The 14,196-nt window shown below is 41.6% G+C and overlaps 1 protein-coding gene across 2 annotated transcripts in view; it reads right to left on the bottom strand.

The window, feature by feature from the left end:
- LOC136852526 (putative leucine-rich repeat-containing protein DDB_G0290503) overlaps positions 1–14,089 on the bottom strand; it is a 22,307-nt gene extending 8,218 nt beyond the window's left edge. Inside the window, exons 1-2 of one of the 2 annotated variants that reach the window (XM_067127237.1) lie at positions 13,890–14,089; positions 12,350–12,425 (exon numbers count right to left, since the gene is read on the bottom strand). In XM_067127237.1, the coding sequence (XP_066983338.1) occupies positions 12,350–12,379 (30 nt within the window). In that variant the 5' untranslated portion in view covers positions 12,380–12,425; positions 13,890–14,089. The remainder of the gene's footprint in view (positions 1–12,349; positions 12,426–13,889) is intronic. The other variant, XM_067127238.1, reaches the window with a different exon arrangement.
- Between the last annotated feature and the right edge of the window lie 107 nt (positions 14,090–14,196).

The raw sequence follows: 14,196 nt of genomic DNA, 5'->3' as shown, positions 1-14,196 counted from the left end.
GTAGACTTCACTAGTAGACTGTCATCTACATTTAGTGATAGCTTCTGCAGCAGCTCATGAAAAGCCCTTCACTCCCAAGAGACTGCAGACAGTAAAATCCCTGTCAGAGCCAGAGTGGATGTGTCCTGATAAAAACTCCTGAAGTTGGGTTATCTGAGTAGCCTTGGGATTGCCGGAAGGAGTCTTGGGAAGTCTACTAGTAGTTTGAGGAGTTCTGGGAACCATTCCTTTCCCAGCCAAAAAGGAGCTATAAAGGTTATCTTGGTGTTCTGGTGTGTCTGGAACTTCCTAAGGACCTCCCTTATCATCCTGAATGGAGGGAAGGCATATGGATCCAGCTTGGACCAATCCTGCACCATCACATCTGTTACCCAGGCTGGAGGATTTGGAAAGGGTGAGAAGAACAGGGGAAGACAGTGGTTTCTGGACGTCACAAACAAATCCATCATCGGTTCTACCCACAATTTCCAAAGGTTGGCGCATACCCACCAGTCTAGAGTCCACCAATACATTACACTTTCCCTGAATGGAACGTGTTAACAACTGGGTTCGATTTTTATCTGCCTAAAGAAGGAGACTTCTGGCTGTCTCGCAAAGGGAGAATGAGTGGGTTTCCCCTTGGAGTCTGATGTACGCTAATGCTGTGGTGTTGTCTGCATGTACCGTTACTGCTTTTTTGTGGACTTTTGAAAAGTGTTGCAGTCCCAAGTGGATAACTTTTAGTTCTTTCAGGTTGATGTGAAGACTTCACTCCTGTTGGGACCACACTCCTGAAACTTCTTTTCCCCCCAGGAGAGCTCCCCAACCTAGATCCAAAGCGTCGGAAAAGAAGTCTAGGTCGGGGTTCACGACGGATAGAGATTTTCCCTCCGATAGTCTGCTTGCGGAGTTCCACCAACACAGGTGCTCTTTTATCTCTTGTTATCAGGAATATACACAAGTCTTGATTTATGGTTTGATCCCAACTGACTTAGAAAAAATTGCAGAGGTCTCGTATGCAGCCTTCCCAACCTCACAAACTGTTCGATGGATGCCAGAGTGCCAAGGAGACTCATCCACTGAGTGGCTGAGCATGTTCGGAGAGAAAGGAAAAGGTTGACTTTCTTCAGGCAGTCCCGTTCTTTTGGGGGGATCGAGAAGCCTGAAAATTCTGAGAATCAATCTTCATCCCCAAATAAAGAATCTGTTGAGAAGGAGTCAGTTGGGATTTCTGAGGGTTCAACTGCACACCCAGATCTTGCGTCATTAAAAAAGTCTTTTGAAGGTCCTCCATGCACCTCTCTTTCATGGGCGAAAAAATCAGCCAATCGTCCAGGTATAGAGAAATATTGACTCCCAGTAAATGAAACCAGTTGGCTAATGGGGTGAACACTTGGGTGAAGACTTGTGGTGCTGTTGATGGGCCGAAACATAACACTCGGAGCTGAAAAAGTTGATTCCCAAAGATGAACCTCAGATACTACTTCCTCGAGTCCTCCTGAATGGGAATGTGGAAGTAAGCTTTTCTCATGTCGAGAGAGATCATACAGTCCCCTTGACAAATAGATGCTAGGACTGACTGAACTGTTTCCATGTGAAATTTCGTGTTAGTTATGTAAAAGTTCAGTGCACTTACATCGAGTACTGGTCTCCATCCTCCTGTGTCTTTGGGTACCACAGAAAGCCTGTTGTAAAATCCCTTGGAACCGATATTGTCCACCACTTCTATTGCTTTCCTCTCAAGGAGTGAAGATACTTTTTTCGAGAGGGCTAAATACCTCTTTGATCCTATGGAGTAGGCCACCAATTTGACAGGGGTGCTGGACAAAGGAGGTTTCTCTCTGAAGGGGATGGAATATCCCTCCCTCAACACTTGGGTCACCCACTGTTCTGCCCCTTTCATTCTCCAACTTCCCCAGAAAAGTTGGAGTCTGGCCCCCACAGGCGCATGAAAGACCGAGTCCTCACTTACGAGCTGCAGGTTTAGAGGAGGATCTCTTGATTGCACGAGAGGCAAAACGCACAGTTGCTCGTAGTCTTGGCTGTGACCTCTGCCTGCCGCCTCGAAAGGGCTGAGGTTGAAGAGGAGAAGACCTGGAAGGGGGAGAGATCTACTCTCTGGGGCATCTTGTAGATTGAGTAAGCATGTCCTGTGTCGATTTCTTGTGAAGATGAGAAGCAACTTCCTCTACCACTGCTTGCGTGAAAAGATGCATATTATCCAAGGTCAAGAAAAGAAGTGCTGACTTATGTGAAGAAGTCATGGCCTTAGATGCAAAGGAGATCCAGAGCTCCCTCTTTTTCAGGATCCTCATGGCGTAAAGGGAAGATATCTCCATTGAACCATACCTGACAGCTTTATTGGTACAGGAGAGAACACTATGCCAATCAGCAGCAATATCCTGTGGAAGATCCGAAGAATCTCATATCTTCTTTGCTAAGGCCCATATGGACCAATCCAAAAAACTAAGAACCTCAAACACCTTAAACAAGTTCTTCAGTAAATGGTACATCTCCAACACAGAGAACATAGTCTTTGCAGAAGCAAAGGCAGACCTAGGGGTTGAGTTGATGAGTCCGGAGAAGTCCCCGTGGGAGGAGGCAGCTACTCCCAAAGAGGGAGCTTCTCCAGTAGCATACGAATGATACCTTCTAGCCGATACATGAGACGGCGCAATAATGAAGCACGTTTTGCCTTGACATCTCTTCTCTGAAAGCCAGTTATCTACCTCCCCCATAGCCTTCTTAGACAAGGATGACAGGACCACCTTTAGATGTCTGGATGAATCAGCAGGCTGGTCACTCATTATAAATGAGGAAGCTGGAGATGTAGGAGCTGCTGGACGGAAGAAATCTGGGAAATTTAGTAACAAATGCTTCAGCAAAGCAGCATAAGCCGAAGGAGAGGAATCCTGTCCTAAATCCTCCTCTTCCGATGAGATCAGGGACAGCAAAGGATCTTCGGGCACTACTACAGAAGTCGACTTCTTAAGAAGACCCAAAATACTGTCTAACTGTTTCTGAAGTGGCACCAAGGAAGGGTCTATCACTGGGAGGTGTTGTCAAATCCATATTCCCTAACGGAAAAGTACAAATCAAGTGAGACGGAGAAGACACGGCGCTTTGATGAAGACAACAGAACAGGGGTGGGCACCAAATGATCTGGGCACTCAACCATGGAAAATGCAATGGCGCTGAAGGACTCTTGGGTGCCAAGTGGTGCGTGGGTGCTACTGGGCGCTTCTCTACTGGGCGCTCAGCTACGAGGGGGTGCTCAGCTGCCTATGGGCGCTCCTCACTCCCTGCTGGACTCTTGGATGAAGAATGTGGATGTTCGCAAGAAGAGACTCGCTTGGACAAAGAACTAGAGCGCTTGTGGGACACTGATGATGGTCTGGGAGCTACAGACTGGCACTCCAACTAGGAAAAACGTTCAGGACTGTCGAACTTGCTGCATGATGGTTTGGGGTTACCAGACGGTTCTCTGAACCTCTTGCTGTGGGATGGAGGGGACTGGTCCCTGAGCGACGATTCGTCCAAGAATCTCCACTGGCGCCTGTGACTAGGGCTAGAATCTCCTGAACTAGACGAGAGATGTTGAACACCAAACACGCCTTTCTAACGGCTGTCTTCTGTCGACACCTGGGACATCACAGGTGTGACTACCCATGGGCAGGCCCTACCGACCTCTCTTGGGCCTCCAGTATGCCTCCTCCCAGGGCTGGGGGAGTATGGTAGTATGGGAGTATGCCTAGGAGAGTCCATGGGACGGTCAGCCACCTCCTCCCCTAACACTTCACTGGAACACTTTTCACTAAATTTGTCTATGAGGACATGCACTGATGCCCCTATCTAGGCCACTGTGCTAGCAAGAATACTGAACTTCTTATCAATTTTGATTCAAGGCTGGCGTAGTGAGCAGGTCGGGAGCATGGGAGCCAGGACCAGAGATCAATGGTATAAGTGGAGACCTGGAAATAGGAGAGATTACTTTAGCAGGGGAAGAGGCGGTAGGAATATCAGCACTCCTAGATTCCTGAGTCATGTCTTGAGTGGCTAACTTAACTTCGGCTCTAGAAGCCACTTTCCTCTTAGGATCCCTTTCTAATTCAGATAGGTGAGAAGCTTGTCTTCCATTTTTTTTCATCCCAGGTCAAGTCAATTGAGCATAGTTGTCTTCTACATGTCATACATAAAGTGTGAGAGTCATAACATGCTTTAGTTAAGGAAATACAGTACAGTGATGCAGCCTCTGCTGTAATACCTAATACTTGATGCGCTCGAGTCTGACATAGTCCACTAGCTAAAAATGTCAAAATAAGTAAGCCTCCTAGGAGAACAATTGTCAAAAATAGGGAAAAAACAATGTCAACTAATCCAATACGAAATCCGAAGGCTACCGCAGCAAAAAATACTTCACCAAATGGTAAGATTTCAAGCCGAAAACCAAAATCAAGCTGCTTTCTTAACACTATGTTGCTGTTAAGCCGGCAGAAACAAAAGTGAAGCTCTTGGCTGAGTTGTTCCTCCCTCTTACCCTGAAAGTGGGCGGAGTTAGTCACCTACACAAATAAAAGACTACTGCTACCGTGATTTTCAAAACTGAAGCTGCCATCGAGTTAGAAACTCTTAGCCAAGTAATTACTGGTTAAGTTACTTATATAAAAATGCATGGTTTTTCCAGTGTTTCACATCTGAAAGTCAAGTCAAATACTGTTCACATCGAGTAGACAGTTGTCTTCTTGGTCTGTGGTGATTGCCTTTGAAATGCTAAACATTATGTTCATATGATTTGAGCATAACAATGCTCTCATCTCATGCAGGAGCAGAGTCTTCATCAACCCTGGATGAAGGGACGTTATTCATTTCTTGTCCAATAGTTCATCATATGGTGATACAGTGCTATACACCTGAGCTAACAGAAATGGCAATCATTTAGGGTTTCTGATGGAGTCTTCACTCCACTGGAAAAAAAGCTTCAGCAACTAACAAAACAAATCACCCCTTTGAGAGGATGTTAGTTCACCTATCCTGTGTGGGTCAATTGAAAAAAATGTTTTAGGAGGATGAGTCTTCTTATAAGGAGGGGGTTGTCTCCCTTAAGGTTGGCAAACATTGGTCAGTGGGGAAAAGTAAACCCCCCCCGCCCCCGTGTCAGCTGCACAGATTACTGCCACCCATTCCTTACAAATGCAAGGGAGTTAAAACTTGATCAGCCAAACCAGACTTACATCTGAACTCTGATTGGTCTGCCAGGATGGTTTGAGGTCAAAAACATTGAAAAGCTGAGATCAACATTTATCAAGCCATCACCAACAAATATTTTCCCATTCAAGAAATTATATCAAGGTCACAGCCCTCGTCACACAGACTTCGTCAACAAAAGTCCCCTGATTCAGATTGGTCTGGAAGCTGAGGGCTGACTTATACAGTTGAACCTACCAGGGAAAAAATATATCTTACAGCACATTTAGAACTTGGCCTTCCCTGCAATGAACTGAATTATTAGGTATCTGACATCGTAACTGCTAAGGTCACTAAGGCCACCATCATTAAATAGTTTGTTAAAAATTACAAGGACTCATGATAAAATTCTATGACACAATGTTAAACACTAGTCCACATTTATAAATGAGAACAATATCACCACAGTGAATTTATAATCAGTAAACAATGTTAAAAACTAATACTATGAACAGTATTCATAACTGCAACAAATTTTACAGTTTCACATCTCTTGTAACTTGCATTCTCTCTGAGAACCTTCACAAGGAATTACCTCCCATTCCCCCCCCCCCCCCGCTATAGCCTCAAAGGAATCTCACTGACCAATCCCAGCAGGCCCTTAGGAATACAGAATTCCAACATAAAAGGTTTTGGTTTGTATTCCTACTGGAAAAAAAAAAGTTTCAACTTGTTAATTGACAGAGTGCAGCAAGACATCATGACTTGGTGGCAGCCAAATAAAAAGTGCTCAGCAATAGCAGATGAGAGTGAGAGGGATTTTCCCCCCCTCCTCTTACCCACCTATCACCAGACAACTTCCTTGTTCACTCATACATAGAAGGTGATGTCTGTATTTCGATGGTAACAAATCAACTGATGATCACATCACAGCTCCCACTATTAGTTCTGAATATAAACCCCAATCCCAGCTGTAATACCTTTCCCTATTGGTCACAGAAGTAAATTATTATTGAAGAAGATAAGATATCCACACTTCTTATGTCAAAAGAGAATTGAAAGACACTTTGATTTAAACCAAATGAAAGATTCCAGCAGTTCCTCACAAGGCTTAACACACAATACTGGATATGTATTCCATGTTACGTCATAGACTACTACCTTCAGAGAGAGAGAGAGAGAGAGAGAGAGAGAGAGAGAGAGAGAGAGAGAGAGAGAGAGAGAGAGAGAGAGCGCATGTGTGTGTGTGGGGAGGGGCTGGCTACTGGTAAAGAGGAAGAGGTAGCATGAGGGTACTAATACAAGCATATGAAATTGCTCCTTACTGTCATTACATTTAAAAAACAACCTTGGAGTAAAGAAAAGCAGTGAAGGGTTTGAAATTGATAAAAAAAAACTGCACCAATAGTACAGAAGGGGTCTATGCATAAATGATGGATCTACAGACCTATTGGGCCTGATATCAGTTCCTGGGAAGATACTAAAATTATCACATCAGATGACATGAGACATTCACAATAACTATCAAATTCTACATAGTCAACATGCATGTTGTAATAAAAGATTATGCTTGACCAACCTATTAGACTTCTATGACATGTTTAGTACATATGATAAAAGTAGAGCAATTTAGATACTCTAGCCATATTTCTGTATGGAATTTGACAAGGTGCTGCAGAGAAAGTTGAAAGGAAAAGCAAGGAGTCTAGGAATCAAAGAAGGAATAGACTTGATAGATGACTGGCTAAGTAATAGAAAGCAAAGAGTTTTATCAACGGGGCAACCTACTGTCAGTAAAATGTCACAAGCAGTGCCCTTAGTTATCTATATAATTGTCCTGGGCTTAGGGCTTACTGGCGAAATAAGGAAGTTTATCTGTAGTGCATCACTATGCTGTGTTGTGATCGGAAATAATGAATAAAATGCCACAATAATGTAAATGAGAGACTGTATTTTTCCAAAATACAAAAAGGATAAAACAGGGGAGCTTTCCATCGTTTGCACAACAGTCCTCTTCAGCCAACTTGACTGTATTTTTCCAAAATACTAAAGGGATAAGAGGGAAGCTTTTGACTGTTTGCACAACAGTCCTCTTCAGCCAACTAATACAGTCTCTCAGTTACATTATTGTGGCTTTTTACTCATAGGAAAGTTTAATAATGAGAAAATTGGATATCAGTGATGATGATAACAATGCATTAAAACAGCTGCAAGATGACCTTGAGAAAGCAATAAATTATTAGTAAAAATGGCAGACGCCATTCAATTTTGATAGTAGCACAAAATAATTACGTACATAGGTTATAAAAACCATAGTGCCAAGTATGAACCAGGTGTCAAGGATTATAACGAATTTTTAAGGTAATACACACCTATCCTAGATATGAAAACCAGAGGCTTTTATGAAGGCATATTCTTTAGTGTGATGAAGAAAAGGTCGTTGAAACTTAGAACAGGATAAGTTTATTGGCAGTAGGCAGGTGAGTGAAGGGAACATCCCATTCACTTTCTGTCATCAAGCACTTTTCCCTTCAGCATCAGGGAGTATATGGGGTGGTTGAGATGGGATTATAACAAAAGGCCCTGCTTTGTACATCTATGACTGACTGGAAAGTTGAATCTCCATGCAGAAATGCCATTCTCCAGGTCAAGATCATGAACAGGGAAGCAAAGAATCCTGTATCCTTATACAAACTGGCACAGGGATGCAAGACTGATAGGACCCTGAACAAGAGCATGATAGATCTGAACTCTTACTCAAGGAAAACTTCAAACAACCAAGTGCTGCCTTAAAGATAGGGTAGCACAGGGCGGACAACAAGGAGAGTGAAGGGAGTCTCACCTTGTGAGCAAAAGATGGGATGCCTGATTGTGAAGTCTACCTGCATTGTAACCCATCCAGCAAATGCTACCCTGGCTGCCTTAGAGAGGAAGGAAGATGGAAGAAGGGAGTGTATGCCACTCACTCACTCATTCAACATCTAGCCTTAGGACATCCAAGTACCTTAGGAAAGTTTTTTTTTTTCAAAAGGAGCTTAGACTACACAACCTCTTGAACAGCCACCGCTGGTCCTAAAGAGAAGAGTCCAAGGATTAGTGGAAGACATCCCTGTAATAACAGTACTGTGTAGTGGCAACACCACACAATGCATAGTTCTATTGTTTCTTGCACTGTTTTTGTTTGTACTGCTTATGATGACCATACTGGCATGTATATGCTAAGTGTGTCAGGGTTCAGTCTTGCTTCTGGTTAAAGTATATGTAAATGGTTTGGGTTTATTTGTGAATATGTACAAGTATATTATGGTAGTGTTGAATAAAGCTTCAAAGCTGCCACCCACCCTTTGTGTCTCATCACAAATCCTATGTAAAATGATATAACAGCAGTCTGACATTGTCTGACACTTGTGCTCATTAACTGTGAACCAAAAAGCCTCAGAATGCCTTGGTAAGATCCAATGTCCTTAGCTTTATGAGCTCTTGCCTGGACTGGATGAGTGTTATCTTCACAGGCCAAACTGAATATCCACTTGACTGGTTCATGAACCCAAAAATCAGGTGTTCTGGACACCACTCTCTTGTACAGTACCTACCAGCACTACTACAAAGAGACCCTGGTACTAACCTAAGAGGTTGGGGTCTTATGAGGTAGTGACACAGGAGACAAAAGCATCTTATCTGACTCCCTGCTAACAAATTCTCAGAGGAACAGGGCCAAGAGATTCTCAATTCTCTTGCAAAAACAGATGGGTTTGAGTTTTTGACACAAACTCCCAAATAACCCCTCCAAGAGTCGGATAAGATTCAAAAGGCCTTACAACTCATCAACATGCTACAACAAGGCTGAGACAAGCAGCAGAACAAGTCTTGTGGGGGATATCTCAATCAGTGGCATGTTCCTAGTACCTGACTTAGGCTGTGGAAAACTACATCCCATTCCAGTGGCTGAAACTAATTAGGCAGGCACAACTGTTCACAGTTCCAATGAGAATAAGTGACTCTGCCAAAGAGGGGAGGTCCCCGCCCCTCAGTCTGAAGACATGGTTCAGGGCAGAAAAACAGCTTTCATCACAGGGGCTAAGAGGAACTTGTGCCAATGAAGGTGAGCAAGTCCACTAATTGTAGCAAAGAATAAAAAAAAACTTGCAAATACATTAAGTATAATTAAAATAAATGAACTGAATAACTACAGTAATCAATATGTGTACTAACCAAGGTCAAAGTATTGTAGTTATCTGGTTCGTTTATTTTAATTATACTTACTGTTTTTGCAAGTTTATTCATTCTAACATTAAGTAAGCTTTGAAGACTGACATACCAGAAAACTGAAAACTTGAACGTATTACTATGTAATGTATGTAGTATAAGCTGCTCAGTTGTTTTGTATCAGAATTTTTCTTGGCCAACGATGTCTCAGTGCATGCAAATGGAATGATGCTTCAGCTTTTACAGTACTTGAGATTTTTATAGTGTTGGATGAAGGCTTAGCTAGATACAAGGCATCACAAGCAAGCAGCAACCACAGCTATCAGAGCATCCTTAAGAGGTTCTGAAAGAGAACCCGTAAGTCTTAAAAGATTCCCTAAGGCATGAGTTGGCTACTCTCCAGAAAGAAGGATGACACACCAACGCAGTAGTACCGATCACTGAATTATGAGTTGAAACTGACTTTTCATCACTCGAAATCATGACCCACATCCCTGCAAACTTTCATGACTGTCCAAAACTGAACTGGGAGAGCTACAGATGAACATTCACATGTGCTGTTGTGCACATGCACATTGGGAGTGTTGGATGAACCAGGAACACCCCAGGTGTCTACATGATCACGTGCATGTGGCTTGCCACAGTACTCAGTGGTATTATAATGCAGCGACCTTCCATATATGAAGCCTCTGTTGCACATATAAAATCAAAGAATTCTAAATGAACCAGGCAACAGTCAAGGGTCTGCACAATCATGGGCATACATGTTGTAATGATATCCAGGAGTATCATGATGTGGCAACTTTTTGCATCTAAACCCCCTGCACATGCACAATCTGGGAATCATGAACACACGTCCAGGGTTCTGGACAAACCAGGCACTACCTGAGGGTTGTGTGATTGCATGCACACAGATTATCATGATATGCAGTGATATTATACAAAGGCAGCCTGTTGCACATGAACCTGCTGTCTGCATGCATATATTCCAGAGGTCATATAAATGCTGACTGAGAAGGTACCACTGACTCTTCTATCATACCTTGACAAAAGTAAGAACAGAGAAGTGTCTGGGACAGTCCTCAAGTTTTTGGAAGGAAAGTGTAAGACACTGGTTTATGAACTCACTCACAGAACCCAGTTTCAACCCTACCTATGGCAGACATCCCACCAGCAGTTAAGTGAATGCCATTTACAACGCATGAGGAAGGAAGGCGTTCATCTCAACAAGGAACTTTAGTTCAAAATGTTTCCAAGATCTCTTCTTTTTCTTCCTATAGAAGGAAGAAGAGGCAGAAGATGAGGAGGGTAAAGAGGAAGAGCTCAACAAGGAAGAGGAGAAAGAGGAAGGAGATATGCACTTGCATTACTTCACCTTCAACTGTCTACACGTCTTACTCTCCTTGGCTACAGCAGATGTATCTAGGCAAGAAGAAGAGTCAGGGGAGAATAACTTATGCTTGATACAGAGTTCCATAATGGAAACAGCAGCAGGAATAGCAAAAAAAAGGGGCTTACTTAGAATACCAAGGGACGAAAACATCTATCAGTACTCCAGTGAAGATGTAGATGAAGCATTGGTAGGCAGTGGTGAACCACAAGTGCCGAACAAGCTTAAGGCTGTCCAGGAGGACGTAGCCAAAAAGATTCAGCAATATCAAATGGCAAGTAATTCCCTATGAATCAAACTGGCAAAGATTTTTTGGTCCTTGCATGCTACTGCTAAACTTCTCCACTGCAAAGGAGACTAAACAGCACACTCTTTGCAGGACTTAACCAAAGTAGGACAGCAATACTAGTTACACAAACACAAAAGACATAAGGCAGCCAAAGCCCCCACTTATATCTTTCACACCCATTGCTGTTTATTTTCGTGTTCAATTCCATGCTGAACGAAAACACACCACCATACATATAATAAAAAAATTAAAGATGTTTAAACCTGATGATCAATCAGAGCACAAGAAGTAGTCTTTATCTGACTGCTTTCTCCCTCTCCCCACCTTAAACCCCAAAAGAAAGAGCTTGATGACGGCTGGTAAGTCATCAAGTTACAAAGGCCTATTCCAGCTCAAACTGAGGAAAACTTACATAAAAGATAATAGTTTTTATTCCCATAGGAACAAGTACAGTTACTACGAAAAAGACCTAAATGTCATTATCAATAGTGACTTACAACCTTTAAGTTATTTACTGAAGTTGCAAAGAAAGCTCAGATACTTGGAAACACTAAATATCAATATATTACTGAACCAAGAAAGAAAAGATAACCTTATAAAAACACTAGATGACCAAAATTAAATTTATGCTCCCCTTGGGCACAATCTCAACGGAGGGACATTAAAAGATTAGTAGCTGTGTAAGCAAGAGCAATCAAACCCTTAATACCTGACATCAAAGGAAGCCACCTCAGCTTGTGCTCACTCGAAAAACATCATTTAAGTGGTTAGTTGAGAGACATATTGTACTCACTAGAAAAACATCAAATAAGAGGTTAGTTGATAGACATATTTAAGATAAATGATATAAATAACAGACTTCAGGAATCTATTTGTACCTTAAGTAATAGCTAAACTAAGTCCAGTGGACAGAAATTGGAGCTAAAAATCTTCAACACCAGCCTCTGTGACAACTCCTGTACATCAAGCACACGACAGTCTTTTTTTGACCACCATCAGAGGTGGATGGCACCACTAGTGGCCAGGTGTAGTGTAGATTAGATAAAAGTGTATAACACACTGAAATAATTCACTTATTTTTATTCATAAATAATTTTAAAGCTGTCCAACCGGGTGGACTGGTAAATCTTTCAGACACCTCTGTCCAGGCAACTCTTTGATGGTACGGTGGAGTACTGTAAATTCTACTATTCCATCTTTTGAGTTCTGTTCACAACTATGCAATAATTAAAACCAAAATAGTCTATTGTAATAATCAATAAATAAAGTAAACAATAAATCAAAATATTGTAAATATTTACCATGCTCATCCAAATACAAGCTAAGGGCATCTTCTCAGCAATACTGCTTCAGCACTTGTGCATCTCAATGGCTCACCTTTGAAGGAAAGCCACATTATTAACATAGTTTCTGTGGTAGTTTATTTGAAATCAGTACATCACTTCTAGCCTAATACAAGAGCCTTAGACTTACACACTACGGTAAAATTCGTAATAATCCATCCATGTTCTGTATGTGTATGTATGTATATATACATATACATACTATATATATATATATATATATATATATATATATATATATATATATATATATATATATATATATATATATATATATATATATATATATATATACACACATACACACACACACATATAATAATGGTAATAATTCTAGGCCGGCTGTCCCCGGTGAGCTAGACTATGGCAATTGACGTTTTCCTATGTTATTTTACTTGCTTTGCAAGAATTTAAAGTAATATTTTGTCAGCCAGTTATAACTAAACTGTAACTGACCTGTATATATATACATAATAGTACTTATAGGCGGATCAAAGACGTATTTCAACAGGTTGAAATACATCCTACCCTAACCTCCCATTTGCCTTACCTGCCATAGGAAGACATGCCCGACCTTTACAGGGGGCACAGTTTTCCCTGGATTCCCTATTGTGAGATTGTATAGCACAACAAACGGTAGAACTATATAGTAGCTCTGCGGTGGTGACTGCCTTCTAACTTAACTTTTTCTACAGTTTTTTGGTTGCTATTTATGAATTTACCTTTAATTTTTGGCGCTCGAGTGTAATTAACCTGTAATTAACCCCTGAAGTCCATCCAACAAGGGGTTTCCATACGCGACCTTCACAAGACAGAGCACGGGCACGTCGGTTTCGAACGGTTCATATTCCGTCCGGCAAGTGCATAACTTGTTAACATATGGGTACCCAACCCCCCCCGGGCCAGTACTAAACATGGCGAAGGGACATTCCATTTGGCCTACAACAAACAGATGCACCGCCAGTATCAGAAACCCTAAAACTGTAGAAAAAACCAGTTGAAAAGGTAAAAACAAGTGCGGAGCTAATACATAGAATTACCATGTATTTCAACAGGTTGAAATACATCCTACCCTAACCTTCCATTAGCCTTACCTGCTGTAAGAAGACATGCCCGACCTTTTCAGGGGGTACAGTTTTCCCTGGATTCCCTAGTGTGAGATTGAATAACAGAACAAACGTGCAACTACTCTTCTGTGCATAACATTATATCAAATGGTTTATTGGAACTGGAATAAAAAATTTAGGCCACAGGCCTAGCGCTGGGCACTATGAGGCCATTCAGCGCTTTGCACAAATGATCACATACTAGCCTAACTATCTCACCAACATCTCTTGTAACAATGCAGTTGTGTCATGCCATAAGTTTGAATGCACTGTATAATAGGCCTAATCATTACTGTGGCTTGCAAAAGTTACATTAGGCTACGAAGTACAGAATGTAAATAATACTCCCATCAGGTTAAATGTATTGCCGACAAAAAAAACTATTATATTACCTTACACCAGGTTTGTCTTGCCTCTAAACAAATTTCACTCACTTGTAGGCAACAATTAGGACTGTGAAATCATAACAGTAATAGGTTTAACATTTAAAATTCGCTGGGTTGCCGGTACATGCTATCTGTACTACCAATGGATCTCAGAATGAGTGTCACCTTGAAACGGCTTCTTAATGTTGATTCTAATTCATGGGAGTGTTCAGTGCAACCATTTTCCTTGGTAACGTGTACAATGAAATAAAAAAAATGCGATAGGTCTTCGTACATTTATGTTCCAGATGAACAGTTAAATTTGTAGTACTAT

The sequence above is a fragment of the Macrobrachium rosenbergii genome, chromosome 25, assembly GCF_040412425.1.
Source record: "Macrobrachium rosenbergii isolate ZJJX-2024 chromosome 25, ASM4041242v1, whole genome shotgun sequence".
NCBI classification, from domain to species: domain Eukaryota; kingdom Metazoa; phylum Arthropoda; class Malacostraca; order Decapoda; family Palaemonidae; genus Macrobrachium; species Macrobrachium rosenbergii.
This window is presented reverse-complemented; position numbering and strand designations above follow the sequence as displayed.